This window comes from Gobio gobio (genome assembly GCF_949357685.1).
Source record: "Gobio gobio genome assembly, chromosome: 3".
NCBI lineage: Eukaryota > Metazoa > Chordata > Actinopteri > Cypriniformes > Gobionidae > Gobio > Gobio gobio.
Genome location: NC_137099.1, coordinates 47088966 through 47104085, shown reverse-complemented (window position 1 = coordinate 47104085; position 15120 = coordinate 47088966). Strand labels below are relative to the sequence as shown.

At 42.7% G+C, this 15120-nt stretch overlaps 1 protein-coding gene across 1 annotated transcript in view; it reads left to right on the top strand.

Annotated features, from left to right (window-relative positions):
• Positions 1-15120, top strand: part of fbxo41 (F-box protein 41) — a 76998-nt gene that overhangs the window by 14655 nt on the left and 47223 nt on the right. The window contains exon 2 of the mRNA XM_079813001.1: positions 1683-2670. Within this exon, the coding sequence (XP_079669127.1) occupies positions 1952-2670 (719 nt within the window). The 5' untranslated portion in view covers positions 1683-1951. The remainder of the gene's footprint in view (positions 1-1682; positions 2671-15120) is intronic.

The following is a 15120-nucleotide window of genomic DNA, read 5'->3' as shown; positions in this document are numbered from 1 at the left end:
AGAGTATGTTAATTTCCATTAGCGCATAAAAATGCATATTCAGCCAAAATCAGCTCTTTGTGAGTCCATTCTCAGTTCCTGAGATTAGCTGACTTAAAAACGTGAACTACTCAACTCATGCTTTATTTAGCACTGTACTAAGCTTTATCAGCCATGTACTGCATACTCCCAAGATATTTTTTGTGACAGAAGATTCCAGTACTTACAAAATCAAATTGAAATTGGGAAATTGGTAGTCATATTGGTATCGGTCCATAAATGTGAACTTTTAATGTCATCTGCATTGGTCTAAGTAAATTACAGCCAAATGATAGGATAGTTCTAGTTGGGCTACATATTATTAAGCACAAATAAAATAATGTTAACTCCCAGCTTGAATAATTTGTTTTATCTATGATGGCACACAGACAATAACTAGGCCTATAAGTTTATATTTAGTTCATAGTAGTAGGCCTACATTTGTATTTGTAATTTATTGCTCGATAAGAATATATCCAGTTTTATCTGCAAGCAAACATAATTTAGATTGTCACTACACACAATTGTTATAAATTAAACAATAACTTGACAGATTCCGTACCTTTCAGTCCTCCATAATGAATTAATAACTTGTAATTGCTATACACTCTTACAAAGGTTCTTTATTGGCATTGATGGCTCCATTAGGGATGTCACAGTGAGTAAATACACTTTCTTTTTACCGATAACACCAGGGTTTGGGGTGCTCGTGTAACAGACATAGGAAGAGCTGTGAGTGCAACACTCCTCTGGCCTCAAGAGGCACGCTAGGGACTGCTGCAGTCTTTAGCGTCCGTGTTAGCATGCCCACCTCCCACACCGGTGACAACGGTTTGAATCCTGCTCGGATCTGTTGCGCACCAAATCTTTCATCATCGTCCTGTCAGTCATCTTATCTCTCCTTACTCTCGTCACAGGATGAGTGAAATCAGACTCTTGCTGCAACTCTGCAGCTCATGCTGTATGGAGCAGAGCAGACGCTTTCATTTTATTATTGTAGCATCCGTTGACCAATTAACTAAATGGTTTTTATTTGTATAAAAAAGCAAAACGACAGTTGGGGCAGTGTCGTGTAATGCAAGTAATGTACTGGTGTATGACCAAACACTGTAACACTAGCAGCAAGCCTAGGCTCCATGAAGAACCTTTAACATCAGTGGAACCTTTCCATTGCACAAAAGCTTCTTTATAGTGAAAAAAGTTTCTTTAGATTAATACAATTTTATTTACACTGAGACAAAATGGTTATTTTAAGAACTGTTTACTGAAAGGTTCTTTGGGGAACCAAAAATGGTTCTTCTGTTGCATTGCTGCAAACATGAAAAAACTGATTTGGAAGCGTATATATGGTTTCACAAAAAGCTATTTATACTATATAGCAAATCTCTTGATTGTTTATATATGTTTACTATCCTATTGCCTAGCTCTAAACTACTAGAGTAAATGTTAACAATTAGGTGTTACGGTATTAAAAAAGAAGTTAACATAACGAATTTCTGATAAGCTGATTTAAAAACATTTATTGTTAAAAGCGCTATACAGTAAATGTAAAGTTACACAAATTTAATTATTGTATTGCTTTATATGCCAAAAACTTACTGTATGCATACCCAGTTAATATTTGTTCTTTTTTTTTGTGTTGTTCCTTTTCCCTCTTCTACTAGGACAAGAGGTTAGGACCCTGTGGAAGACAGATTAAGTGCCAGAAAGAGACCTAACAGCAGTCAAGACCTTACTGAAGAACTAATTCAAGAACTTGTGACTCAGAAGGAGCATGTGTGATGATCCCCTGTTCCTCGCTCAGCCTGTAGCAAACCCAGCGGGTCTGAGATGAGTGGTCCTCTGTGGTGCCCGGCCGCTGTCCCTGCTTGCTCTTGGCAGCGTTTGGTGGCGTGAGCAGATTGCTCCATCGTGGCAGCCACGGGACCGTGGAATGGCCTCTTTGGACCTGCCATACCGTTGTCCTCGCTGTGGGGAACACAAGCGCTTTCGAAGTCTGTCCTCTCTACGAGCCCATCTGGAGTACAACCACACCTACGAGACCCTGTATGTGCTGTCCAAGTCCAACAGCGTATGCGATGCTGCTGCTCTGCTCCCCCTAGTGGCCGACGGAGCCCTCGCTGCAGAATCTCGTTTTCCGTACCGTGAGTTGCCCTGCTCTGGTGAAGAGCTTGGCCTTGCCCCCTCATCTACTGCTTGCTACCTGCCCAATGTGGAGTTTCCCCTGGGTGAGATCCTGGTGAAGACAGCCATGAGCTCCGGCGACGCCTTGTCCTCCACAGGGAACAACGCTGTGGCGGTGGCTGCTAACGTGGCCGCTAGTGCTGTGGAGGCAGCTTATGAGGAGGGCTTGGCTCGGTTGAAAGCTAGAGCATTTGAGAGGCTCGAGCTGGACGAGAGACTGGAGAAGTTGTCAGAGGAGGTGGAGCAAAAAATCGCTGCGCGTGTCGGCCGTCTGCAGGCGGAGCTGGAGAGGAAAAGCTCGGAGCTGGAAAAGGCAAAGCTGGAGAGCGAGAGGCTCGGTCAGGAGAAGCAAGACCTGGAGGACAAGGCAACAGAGCTTTCACGGCAAGTGGACGTGTCAGTGGACATGCTGGCTAGCCTTAAGCAGGATCTGGTTAATAAGGAGCAGGAGCTCTCAAACAAACAACAGTAAGTTACGGCCGTCCATCTTGTTTCATGACTTACCTCTTACATTCAGAAAAAGTGGCTTTGATTTTTTTCTAGAAATTATGAGAAATGTGCTTGACTGCTAAGACTTGCTCAAATGCTTGATTCACTTAAATAGGACTGGACCAGAATATTCATTCGATGGGTTGGTATTCGATTTTCAAATTTGGGATTGGAATATTCTTTTTTTTTTTTTGCGCACACCTGGCATCCCCCTCGAAACGGTTCTCATTCATGCTTGCATATGCAAGCTATACTATAAAATACAAAATACAATACTCTTTTATACAATAATTTTATAGCCTTGCAGTTTTTAATAGGATGGACAGTTGAATAGGAACCCAACCTCGTTATACTTAATAAATATATTTTCTGCTTAGTGTTCCCTGCAGCAAAGTATTCTCTGTCTAGAGCGCACAACTGCATGAGCTTAAATGGAAGAAGCACATGCCTGAGCTTGCATTTTGGGTTAAGATGCGTTGGTTTGACATTGTGGAAAATGGAACAATAGAATCAAAATGTATTAGCCTTTTTACCCCGTTACTGTGCATTCACACCGCCGCCGGCGAGAGCGTCAAAGTGGCCGGAAGTCATTTATTTTCTATGGAAGCCCGGCGCGTCTTGAACGATTTGGGCGTCGAGGAAAGTTGAAATAAGGTCAACTTTATGGTAATGAGCTCTGACGCGGTTCGGCGGCAACCAATGGGAATGTAGTAGTGCTCCGCTTGAGATGATTCTAGAGAACGCAGTCCTGGAAACTTTGGTTCTGACCACATTAGTTCCCAAGCAAAATAGAGGAGAGGTTGATCATGGCTGGTGCGGCGGGTTTGATAAGAAGATGCGCAACATTATTTATACACCACACAAATGGCTTTTAATTGGTTTATTTTTTTAGCAAACATGTAACTATAATTGTTAAGTTCTTTCCATCGATCTGCTTTTTTTTAACTTTCACATTTAAATGATTTCATGAGGTTATATTATACGGTTATACCCTACCTGTGGTCAGTCTGCACAAACGCCGATCAACATGATTGTTTGCTTTGCAGACCCTTTAAAGGCAGTTTAAAAAAAGACCAAGCATTCGATCTACGTCAGAGCGGCAGCGCGTCCACGAATCTTTCTACAGCGTCGATGGCAGGGCGGCCAGAGCGAAGTCTGACGCTCTCGCCGGCTGCGGTGTGAACGCACAGTTAGGGATGTGACGGTGAGAACATTTTCCCTCACAGTAACAATACAGTGCTTGTGCACTGAGCGGCTGTGAACGAATGCAGCCGTGCGTGGTTTACTTTCGGTTTGCCAATTCGGGGGCGGGTTGCTTGAATTGTGGGTTCTTAATGATTATTCTTAATTAAAAACACAACAACAAAACAGTACAATGACAAAAACTCCCTTAAATATGCGCTTTTACATTTCGCTTTGAAACCACATTTTCCGCGATCATCTTGTCATTCAGCTCCTCACTCTCGTGATGAATGAAATCTGACTCCTGCTGCAGTTTGTGCAACGACTCTCGTTCGGCTCACGCAGCACGTTTATTTTTAAATTGTAGTTAATCTGTTCTCTTACTGAACAAAATAATTTTTACTACTATAATATATCAAAACTGGGACGCAACAGACCTGTGTGTTATGTATCACTACTAGTGCAGTGTCCGTTCTCGGAGCATATAAGCCCTGCCCGTGTGTGGTGCTCCGCTTCTCCAGATTCCTGCCTTTATTAGAGAGAAGAATATGTTCTCTTCCCTCCAAAGCTTCCAATATTCAATGTTAATTACTTCCGAAGCTTCAAAGCTCAAAAAATGGTATTCGGACCAGCCCTAGTTCTCAAACAGAATTTGGTTTGTTAAGCAAGCCGGACTTTCACAAAAAAAGAAATGCTAGATTCGCTTTTGACAGCTCCGCAGGTGAGCCTCATTTAAACAAGGCAATTGAGCAGGAAAGCAAGAAACAACCAGCAACTGTAGCATCATTGTAGTATGTCTCCAGTCAGATTTAATCTGTTCTCTGGCAGACTTTTCATGTTCATGGCTGTTTCAGTTGTTTTTTAATAGCATAACAAATATTTGCACAGTTTAGCTGTTGTTATCATTTTCGTGTCCAGCGAAACGTTTAAATAGCAAATGCACTCGTGCCCATCTGTTCGCCCATGGGCATGCTGGTCTGAAAACGCGTTGCTATTTTGAGGCAACTGAAAACAACTGCGCCATTGACCAACAAAAACCTGGTCTAAAGTCACACACAGGGACACGCAGCAGCACACAAACTTTTTTAAATATAAAAAATATATTTTTTATATTTTTATAAAGCTGCTGAAGCACACTATCAGAGTTCCTCTGAAACCCTCCACCTCCCTAGCTCCACCTGCCTAGATCTGCTATGCGATTTATTTATGTCTATTTATGAAGCAGCAGCATATCTTTCACGCTCACAGCAGGATGCCTTTGTATCTATTAGCAGTAGCAATTCCAGCTGCAAAAATACAGCTGCAGCGTAGCAGATCTAGTCCGCCAAGACCAAATACATGAACATATTCAATAACATCCTATAACTATTCAGAGAGTTTTCATTATTGAACTTGGTGTAATTCATTGCGGCTCATGAATCATCATGATTGCTAAGCAGTGTGAAGGCATCAAATGCAATATTTTGGGCAGGTTGCATATCACTAAGCCTTTTTAATTCCATTTGATGGTTGCATTTCATAACGTCTGATTTCCTTTTTGACCAAAAACCAGAATATTATATACACAGCCTGACAGTTGCTGTTGCCATGACAGTTTTCAGGTATCAGAGTATTATGAAATAATAGCAATATAGAATATAAATGATTTAAAATTTTAAATTACAGTAAAATGACTTCCCTTTGTTAAAGCCCCAGGTTAAAGTGGTCACCAAGGGTCTTAAATTTCTACCTCCCATTCAAGTAAAATATCACTTCTCCCAAAAGGATTTTCGTTTCATATACTGAATATTAAAGTCCAAAAGAGAGGGCCAATTGAGCTTGTGGAGTGGTCTGAGTTTAGAGACTCATGTGGAGTGGGGTATTCTCAGCAGGACTTCATCTGAAATATACAGCCGCAGTGATTGATTTGTAGCTGCCTGTGGATTAGAGCTTTCTTGAGAAACCGGTCACGCACTGTTGGCAGGTAGAAAGAAAAAGGCCTAATTTCTCTTTTCGCTCTCTCACCTCTCTGTTTTTTGACCCTGAGTACCCTTCTTCCATTCTCTCTTTTTTCCCTCTCACTGTCACCTTGATCTTGTTAGCACTGTCTGATCACTGTTTCTTCTTCTACTGACTATGGCTTCTTCTCTCACCTGGTTTTTGCTTTATTTGCTTATCATGTGTATTTCCTCTGGAGCTTTCAAGCTAAACACAGACCTTCAGACTATTTTGACTTAGTGTGCTATTAGATAACTATCCAAATTTATATCATCAAGGCTTTTAGGCAAGGCTAGGCTTGCTTTGTTGGCAACAACTACTTTGTCATGGCATATCAATTTTTTCAGATAATCTTTGAATTAATTGGGTTCTCATTTGTGTCACAATGTCCTATTCAGCTGTTTTAAATGTGAATATTCATAGAACCAATGTCCATGGCAGCCATTATGCAAGCGTAGGTTTGTGGATCACGATAAATTAATCTGTCTTGCAATCAGAACCCTTCTGTGATGCCATAGAATAGGGCTGCACAATGAATCAAAATAAAACCAAAATTGCAATGTGCCTTAGTGCAATTATCAAATCTCAAAGGTTGCAATTTAATTAAATAAATATATGCTCTGTTTGTTTCAGAACGAAGCATGCCACCATGTTCTTACACATCAATCTGTGCATGGGTTTGGGTCACATAACATGCATTTGGGAACGTAACTTGCAGCATTTGTAATTTTACAGTTGTATCGTAAAATAAAATTATCATTATATGTGACCCTGGACCACAAAACCAGTCATAAGTCGCATGGGTATATCTGTGGCAATAGCCAACAAATACATTGTATGTGTCAAAATTATCGATTTTTCTTTTAAGCCTTCTTTTTATATATATATATATATATATATATATATATATATATATATATATATATATGTATATGTGTGTATTATTACTAGTAATATGCATTGCTAAGGACTTCATTTGGACAACTTTAAAGGCGATTTTGCACCCTTAGATTCCAGATTTTCAATTCTGGAAATAATATAATCTCTGCCAAATATTGTCAAATCCTAACAGACCATACATCATCTGGAAGCTGAATAAATAAGCTTTCTATTGGTGTATGAATCTCAATTTTTTAAAAATTACCCTTATTAATGGTTTTGTGGTCCAGGGTCACATATTACTTTTCTGAAATATATTTCAGAATTGTAAAATTTTTATAAATATTTTACAGTGAAATATTACAAAAAAATGTCTTATTTTGTTTTATATTTTTTGTAATAATAATAATAATAATAATAATGATAATAATAATAATAATAAATAATCATTATTATTATTATTATTATTAATATTATCATCATCATTTTATCACAAAATTTTGGCCAAATTATGCAGCCCTATAAACAAACCTGAAGCTTAAAAAAATGTAAAATGTAAAAAAAAAAAAATCACATTTTAAATCGCATGCGCAAATCATGCAGCCCTACCATAGTATCCATCTTATAGAGGGCAGAGCTGTGAATGACAGATCGATATACTGTGTGTGTGTGTGTGTTTAGTATTCTGTTCATAAGGAGGCTCGCATAATAACCTCTCTGCATACAAATCTCTGTTAATGTTCTCCTTCTGCCGTCTCTGTCTTTCTCTGTGACCTATCCTGTCATACCGATCTCAGAATTACAGGACAGCCACAATTTGAGGATGTGAACTTGTTGGCATCATCTATTCTAGACATCTCTTTGTAGCATGTACAAATAAATCTACCACTTTTATGAGGGTCAGCTTAGTGACTCTATAGGTTGTACGTAGGGATGCACGATATATCGGCAACATATCGCTATCGGCAGATAAATTATAATTTATGTTATCGATCCGATAAGAAACTTTTACGAAATGTATTATTTCCATCAGTTGAGGCACTTCAGACGCACTGTCCGTCATGATGGTTTTGAATTGCTTCAAATATGATTGGAATCACTTCGGAAAGGAAAATACAGTTATGTGCAACATGTGCAGCGCAAGTCTGACATATAGGCTACATACAATTCTAATGAGAACACGCTTGTAAAAAGAACGTTGTGTTTCAGCGTGTTTGTTGAGGGAAGAGCGCGTCCACGGAGTTACACTTTCATGACAAGCATAGTCAAGTTTGCTTGTGCATTCGCAGCTTTTTGTGCCATTGTAAGTTGTAATATTATATTTATTCTGTGCATATCTGATTAATCTCATATAGGATGCATTTTGTTCAGTTAATTAACGATGCAGTAAAGCGCTTCATTGTACCGGTCTTTAGCTTCAGCGCACGCAGTTCAAACAGCAACATTACTTGAAACAATAGACTAAATATTAAAGATGTTTACTATTACTGTAATATTAAGCTTTTCTTTTTTCAAAAACACTGAAGAGTTATTATTAATAACTAGCACTTTTATTGATCAATATGGTTTGATTAAAATAATTTCCTTATTGTCCGGGGAAGGCAATTTCATGCATGGCACGTGCATTTTGATTCTTTATATGCAGGCTAAGTAATGTTGTCCAATGACTTTGCATTAGTATTATGTATTTTATTTAAATTTTTTTGTTAGGCAATATAATTTTTGGTAACATTTTACAAATTAGGTCTTATTTGTTAATACATTAACTAACACGAACACACAGAGAGCAAAAACCTTTGTTAAAGGTGTCATGAACTGGCTTTTTTATTTTTTTATACTGTTGTCTGAGGTCTACTTGTGACGTTTGAGTAGTTTTTACATTAAAAAGCATCATAATGAATAAGTAATAGGCTATTTTCTGCCCTGGTTTTGAGCCTCTCTCAAGACACGCTCGGTTTTAATGGGCGTGCCGTACTAAAGACTTGGAAGTAAACGCCCACTTCGGCTCCCCCATAAGTATGCATGAGGCATTGTTTTGAAACCGTGTGGGGAAACAGCAACCGGAATGATTTGTCCCTCAGGGCTCGCAAAATGTCTTTATCAAACAAACACAATGATTTATCTCTCATCCACCCGTGATTAATATGAATATTATTTTATATAACTTGGCCCACCCAATCGGTGGATATACATGCGCCAAGTACGTTGCAGACAGCTTGATCAAAACTTCTGCGATTGTATTTTTCCTTCAAATATCACGTCAAGAGTGAACAACCATAGTTCAACCACACATTTCCAATATTACAATCCGAAGGAAGCTTATGCAGCGACTGTGTTCTTCCACAACCAGGTACAGCACAAAATCTTGCTATCTTCGGCATGTTTATTGCTCGGTAGCGCGATCTGTTTAGCTCCACGAGTCGGTGGGCGGGGCTACAGAATCAGGCGTACATATTTATCGGTTGGAGCGGCGTTTCAGCATACGATGATGTCAAGGGTCGACATATTCTGAGATTGAGCGTTTTCTGGGCCTGGTGTCAATATAAGCTTTTCTTTGACTAACAAGTACGTTTTCAGCTCGGAATTTAGGATATTCTTATATCATGATGAACTTTTATATATCAAAGACTCAAGGGAAAGTTGATTTCTCAATTCATCACCCCTTCATGTTAGTAATAAAATGTAGGGGTGTAACGGTACACAAAACTGACGGTTCGGTACGTACCTCGGTTTTGAAGTCACGGTTCGGTACGAGTTCGGTACAGCAGATTTACAAAATTGCTTTTTATTTATTTTTTATATTTAACAGTGGTTTAACAGGTTTATATTTAACAGGTTTACTGGAGAAAAAAGTGTCCTTGAATGAATTAAATTATATCTAAAAGTTTATTTAAGATATTTCTGTAAATTATATAGTGAGCCCTTACTTGTACATTAATATTAAAGGTTCAAAACAGAGCCCAAACTATTAGCCTAAATTCAGTTGCTATTTATTTTTAGGTATAATAATCAACACTCAAATAACACATTGTGTGCAAATATGTAAACTTCACATAAGGCAGTTTTTGCATTAACTTCTAAATCTAATTATAAAATAGTTTTTTTCTCCAAATCGTTGTTGAAATATAATAATTTATATACAGTGTCTGTCATTTTCATGACAGGTTTATTTAACATGCATGAAATAATCAAGACATCACTAACAGGTTAAGTAGAATATAATGAATATAACGGCTAATATAGAGCATATATTTAGCGAAAGAGTTGATTTCTCTAGTGAATAAAATTCTGTGGACACTGAATGACTGCCTGAGGTAAATGTGATGCTAACGTTACATGACATTGTTTAGTTCACAAGCAGTTATATTGACATCTTTCCGCAGTTGAAACACTGATTTAGCGATTACACCACATATATACATGACAGTAAATTGTAATGTATCCTCAGCATACCTTCAGATCGTCATTCATGTTTATTCTTGAATCTTTAGTAACAGATGATCGATCGCCTTCACAGATGATCGCGTTCACGCGCGTGCGCGTCGCGCGGCCGCTTGAACTGTGATCAGTGACCTGTCCATAGACCGTAAAAAAATATGGACGACGCGACTTCATTGACTTCCGCTGACCAAAGTTGAAGCTTTCATAGGCCCGCTCACGGCGCTGACATCTTGGGACCGAGTCTGCGCAGTAGCGATCTCGGGACCGGAGTTGCGCAGTAGAGAACAGGAAGTAGAGGCGCGATTATCAAAAGCCCGCCCACACTCTCGCAGATGCAGAACAATTCATTATGTTGGTGTGAAATAAACAGTTATGGAAGTGTAGAAATTAAAGCTAAAGCTCCAATCTCCTCCCAAAAATCCAGAAAAAAGTCCGTTAGTGCCTCAGTGACAAGTTCACTCAGAGAAGCCGTCAATCTCAGCTGTCAATCATGACGTCACACCCCCGGTTTTTATAGCATGAAATAACTCACTAAAACTAAACTTATTTAAAAAACGAACTCTTGAAATTAAATTATTGTAATAAAAATTGCCTAAAATGACAGAAACCATCTTTAGGAAACAATTATTTGAAGTGTAATTAAATTGTTTAGTGTGTCTCGCGCCCATTCAAATACATAGAAAGGCGGGGTTTAGGAGCTATACTGGGACCGGCCACCGGGGGGCGATCGAGGCGCGAAAGCTTCAATTTCTGACTGGAGCACTACAGGCTTGGACCTGTCACGCCACATAGAGCGTCAAAATGGCATTTATCGTTTGAATTTCGTGATAAAATGGACTGAATACTTAATATGTTCGTGTGGGAACTCTGATTGAAGTGTGTTCCGCGCTTACAACAAGCCGACAGTGAACTGTTAAAGATTACATTCATAACCGTTCGACGCGTGCACCGTTCACAAATGATCGCGGTCACGCGGCCACTTGAAATGTGTTTAGTGATCACTGATCAGTCACGCACATTAAAGAGCATCAAAACGTCATTTATAGTTTGAATTTCATGATAATATGGACTGAATACTTAATATGTTCGTGTGGGAACTCGGATTGAAGTGTGTTCCGCGCTTACAACAAGCCGACTGTTAACTGTTAAACATTACATTCATAACCGTTCGGTACACGCGTGCACCGTACCGGAAGCCCTGTACCGAAACTGTTCAATACGAATACGTGTAACGTTACACCCCTAATAAAATGTTTGTGTTTATTAACAGTCCATTCACAGTGCATTACCTAATGTTAACACACACAACTTTTGAATCTGAAAATGTTGAGATTAACATGAACAAAGATTAATAAATCCTGCATAAGTATTGTTCATTCATTGTTGGTTAACTAATGCTAACAAAAATTAAACCTTATTGTAAAGTGTTACCATTTTTTAAATTAGGTAAGTTGCCTATAGGAGTGTAAAATTAATTTGAAAAGTTACACTGGTTCAAACTAGGCTACTGACTGTATTATGTTTGATTTATGTTGTGTTTGCGACACAACATTGTAGTGTATGTTCGTGTAGACGTGGGAAGGAAGAAGACGGGGTCGGCGTAACTGGGACTGCACTTCATTTGATCTCACAATCCTCAAAACTGTCAGGCGCTCAGCGCGTTCAAAACTCAAAACCAATCACTCAGAACATGTAACGTTGCACCTCTCAACTCTCTAGGCAGTCAGACTTGATAGCAGGCTTTTGCAGTCCCAGTCGTGGTCTCTCTCTCCTCTCTCTCCCGACAGCGGCTTTTACGGTCTCTCCACGCCAATTACTGGAACGAGACACAGGTGTTAGTGATCTGCACTTGACCTACTTACTCACCGCTTGTCTCCGCAGTCCCTCTCTCCCGCTCTAGACTTCGCAGAACCACGTCCCCTCCGCCACATACCCCCACCGCACCAGGCCGAGGAGCCATCCGGCCTGCAGCTCCGACCCCCCCCCCCCCCCCTCCTCCCCCCTCCGGGAGAGGAAGTCAGCCTCAGCCATCTGAGCACCCGGCCTGTGGATCACCTTGAACTTAAAAGGCTGTAGAGCTAGATACCAACGGGTGATCCGGGCGTTGGTATCCTTCATGCGGTGGAGCTACTGCAAGGGGGCGTGGTCCGAACAGAGGGTGAACTCCCGCCCCAGGAGGTAGTAGCGGAGGGTGAGAACGGCCCACCTGATGGCCAAGCACTCTTTTTCTATGGTGCTGTACATCGTCTCTCTCTTAGAGAGCTTGCGACTGATGTACAGCACCGGCCGCTCCTCACCCTCCACCTCCTGGGACAGGACCGCACCCAGCCCCCTGTCCGAGGCATCGGTCTGTAGGGAAAAAGGGAGAGAGAAATTAGGAGCTTGTAAGAGCGCCCCACCACACAGAGCGGCCTTTATCTGGGTAAAAGCCTGCTGGCACCGCTCCGTCCACTGAACTGTATCTGGTACCTCCTTTTTAGTTAGATCAGTCAGCGGGCTAGCAAGGTCCGAATAATTAGGCACAAACCTTTTATAATATCCCGCTAGCCCCAGGAACTGTCTAACCTCCTTTTTGGTCTTGGGCCTTGGGCAGGTCGCAATGGCTGCAGTCTTGTCAATTTGGGGACGCACCTGTCCATGACCCAAGTGGAAGCCCAGATATCTTACTTCCACCCGCCCAACTGCACACTTCTTTGGGTTGGCCGTGAGCCCCGCCCTTCTCAGCGACTTCAGGACAGCGGGCAGGTGCTGCATATGCCGCTGCCAGTCCGCACTGTAGATGATGATATCATCCAAGTACGCAGCGGCATATGCAGCATGCGGCCGGAGAATCCTGTCCATTAGACACTGGAAGGTCGCGGGAGCCCCGAACAAGCCGAAAGGAAGGGTGACAAATTGGTGTAATCCAAACGCTGTGGTGGAAGCGTTTTTTTCTTTGGACATTGGTGACAAGGGGATCTGCCAATATCCCTTGGTTAAGTCCAGCGTCGAATAAAAGCGAGCGGTCCCTAGCCGATCAAGCAATTCGTCCACCCTTGGCATTGGGTATGCATCAAATTTCGACACCGCGTCCACTTTTCTATAGTCCACGCAGAAACGAACCGAGCTGTCAGGTTCTGGGACCAAAACTTTCGGGCTCGTCCAATCGCTGCTGGACTCTTCTATTACCCTCGTATCCAGCATAGCCTCTAATTCAGCCTGAACGACTTTCTTCTTGTGTTCAGGTAAACGGTACGGCCGGCTGCGAACCACCGCACCCGGCTCCGTCTCAACATGGTGTTGAATGAGGTCTGTGCGACCAGGCAGGGGCGAGAACACGTCAGCAAACTCGGCTTGTAATGTTTTAACGTCAGTGAGCTGAGACGGCGAGAGATGACCCCCCCCCCCCCCCCCCCCCCCCCCGGGGCCCGAGCGAGGGATTGAGGCTTTTGAATCGCCTCCGGCCCGAGATCATCCTCTCCACTCACCACCGTCGCAAGCAACACTGACTCCGCCTCTGACCATTTTTTTAAAAGGTTGAGGTGGTATATTTGACGTGCTCCCTCCCTATCATAGCGCACTACCTCATAGTTGAGATCCCAGGCTCACCAACTGACATTCACGACAAGACGCACACCACCTGCGTACATTCTCATGAATGCCCGGCCAGAAGAAACGGCCATTAGACGGTTGAGCGTGGCCGTTTGTCCTAAATGCCCGGCCATCGGATTAGAATGAGCCGCCTGGAAAAGCATTTCCCGGCGGCTTTTAGGTACTAACAACTGGGTTGGATCTTGTTTTGTCTGGGCGTCTTGGGTCACCCGATACAACCTATCTTTTAAAATACAAAAATAGGGATAAGAGAGCGGCTGGTCAGGGTGGAGTAGGTGGCCGTCGATGGAACGGACCTGACTAAACGCATATTTAAGTGACTCGTCCTAGGACTGTTCCAGGGGAAAATCATTGCGGTCTGTGAGAACGGGCATCTCAAGACCGTTCTGTTCCCCCGGAACAGCTCCCAGAGGTCCCAAATCCACCTCCCACCTGAGCAACCGACTCTTTCCTGCTTACATGGTTTCCCCAAAAAGCATCCGCACACAAGTGCCCCAATAAATCATTAAACGCTGGCCAATTGGTCCCTAGAATCAGCGGATGCCGGATGTGCGGGTTAACTGCTACCTCAACACTATGCTTTTGACCCCGAAATAGAATATCCACGGGCAACAACGGATAGTTCACCACTTCCCCGTGCACACACCTCACCGTAACCGTGCGGCTAGTACCCAATGCCTTAGGGTGAATCAGGCTTTGGTGGATAGAGGTCTGGTTACAATCCGAATCGACCAAGGCCTGATAAGTACCCCCCTTGATACTCACAGGAATTAGGTACAATCCAGCTTGATCGGGGGCGGCTTGTGGAGCGTCGGGGACCCGGACCAGTGTCCCGACCTCCATGACGGGACAGCGGTCGATGAAATGTCCCAGATCCCCGCAGCGCCAGCAAGCCGGCCCAGACTTCCCCGCCGCCCTAGTGGCCGGAAGTAGGTCCGGCGATTGGCGTGGAGAGAGCGCTGGGATAGAGGAAGAGGCGTAGGGATCCGACACGGTCGCCCCTCCCCTCTGGACCGGACGGGGCGATGCTGTCGGATCGCTGGGGCCGCCCGTCCTCCACCTTGGGGCTGGTCTAGGTGGCAACGCCCCACGCGACCTGGGAAGGGGAACAGGTTTGGGGAGAGAAGGGGAAGAAACAGAAAGAGAGAGCGAGAGAGAGAGAGAGAGAGAAGCAGATGGTAGGGGTTCGCCGACCCCGTGGCACGCCACCATGTGGTCCTCCGCGAACTGGATGGCCTGGCTCAGCGACGTCGGGCGGTGGCACTGGACCCACTGCACGGTCTTCTGTGGAAGCCGCGCGATGAACTGCTCCAGCACCACACGGTCGATGATACCCTCGACGTCGCCTCCGTTGGCCAT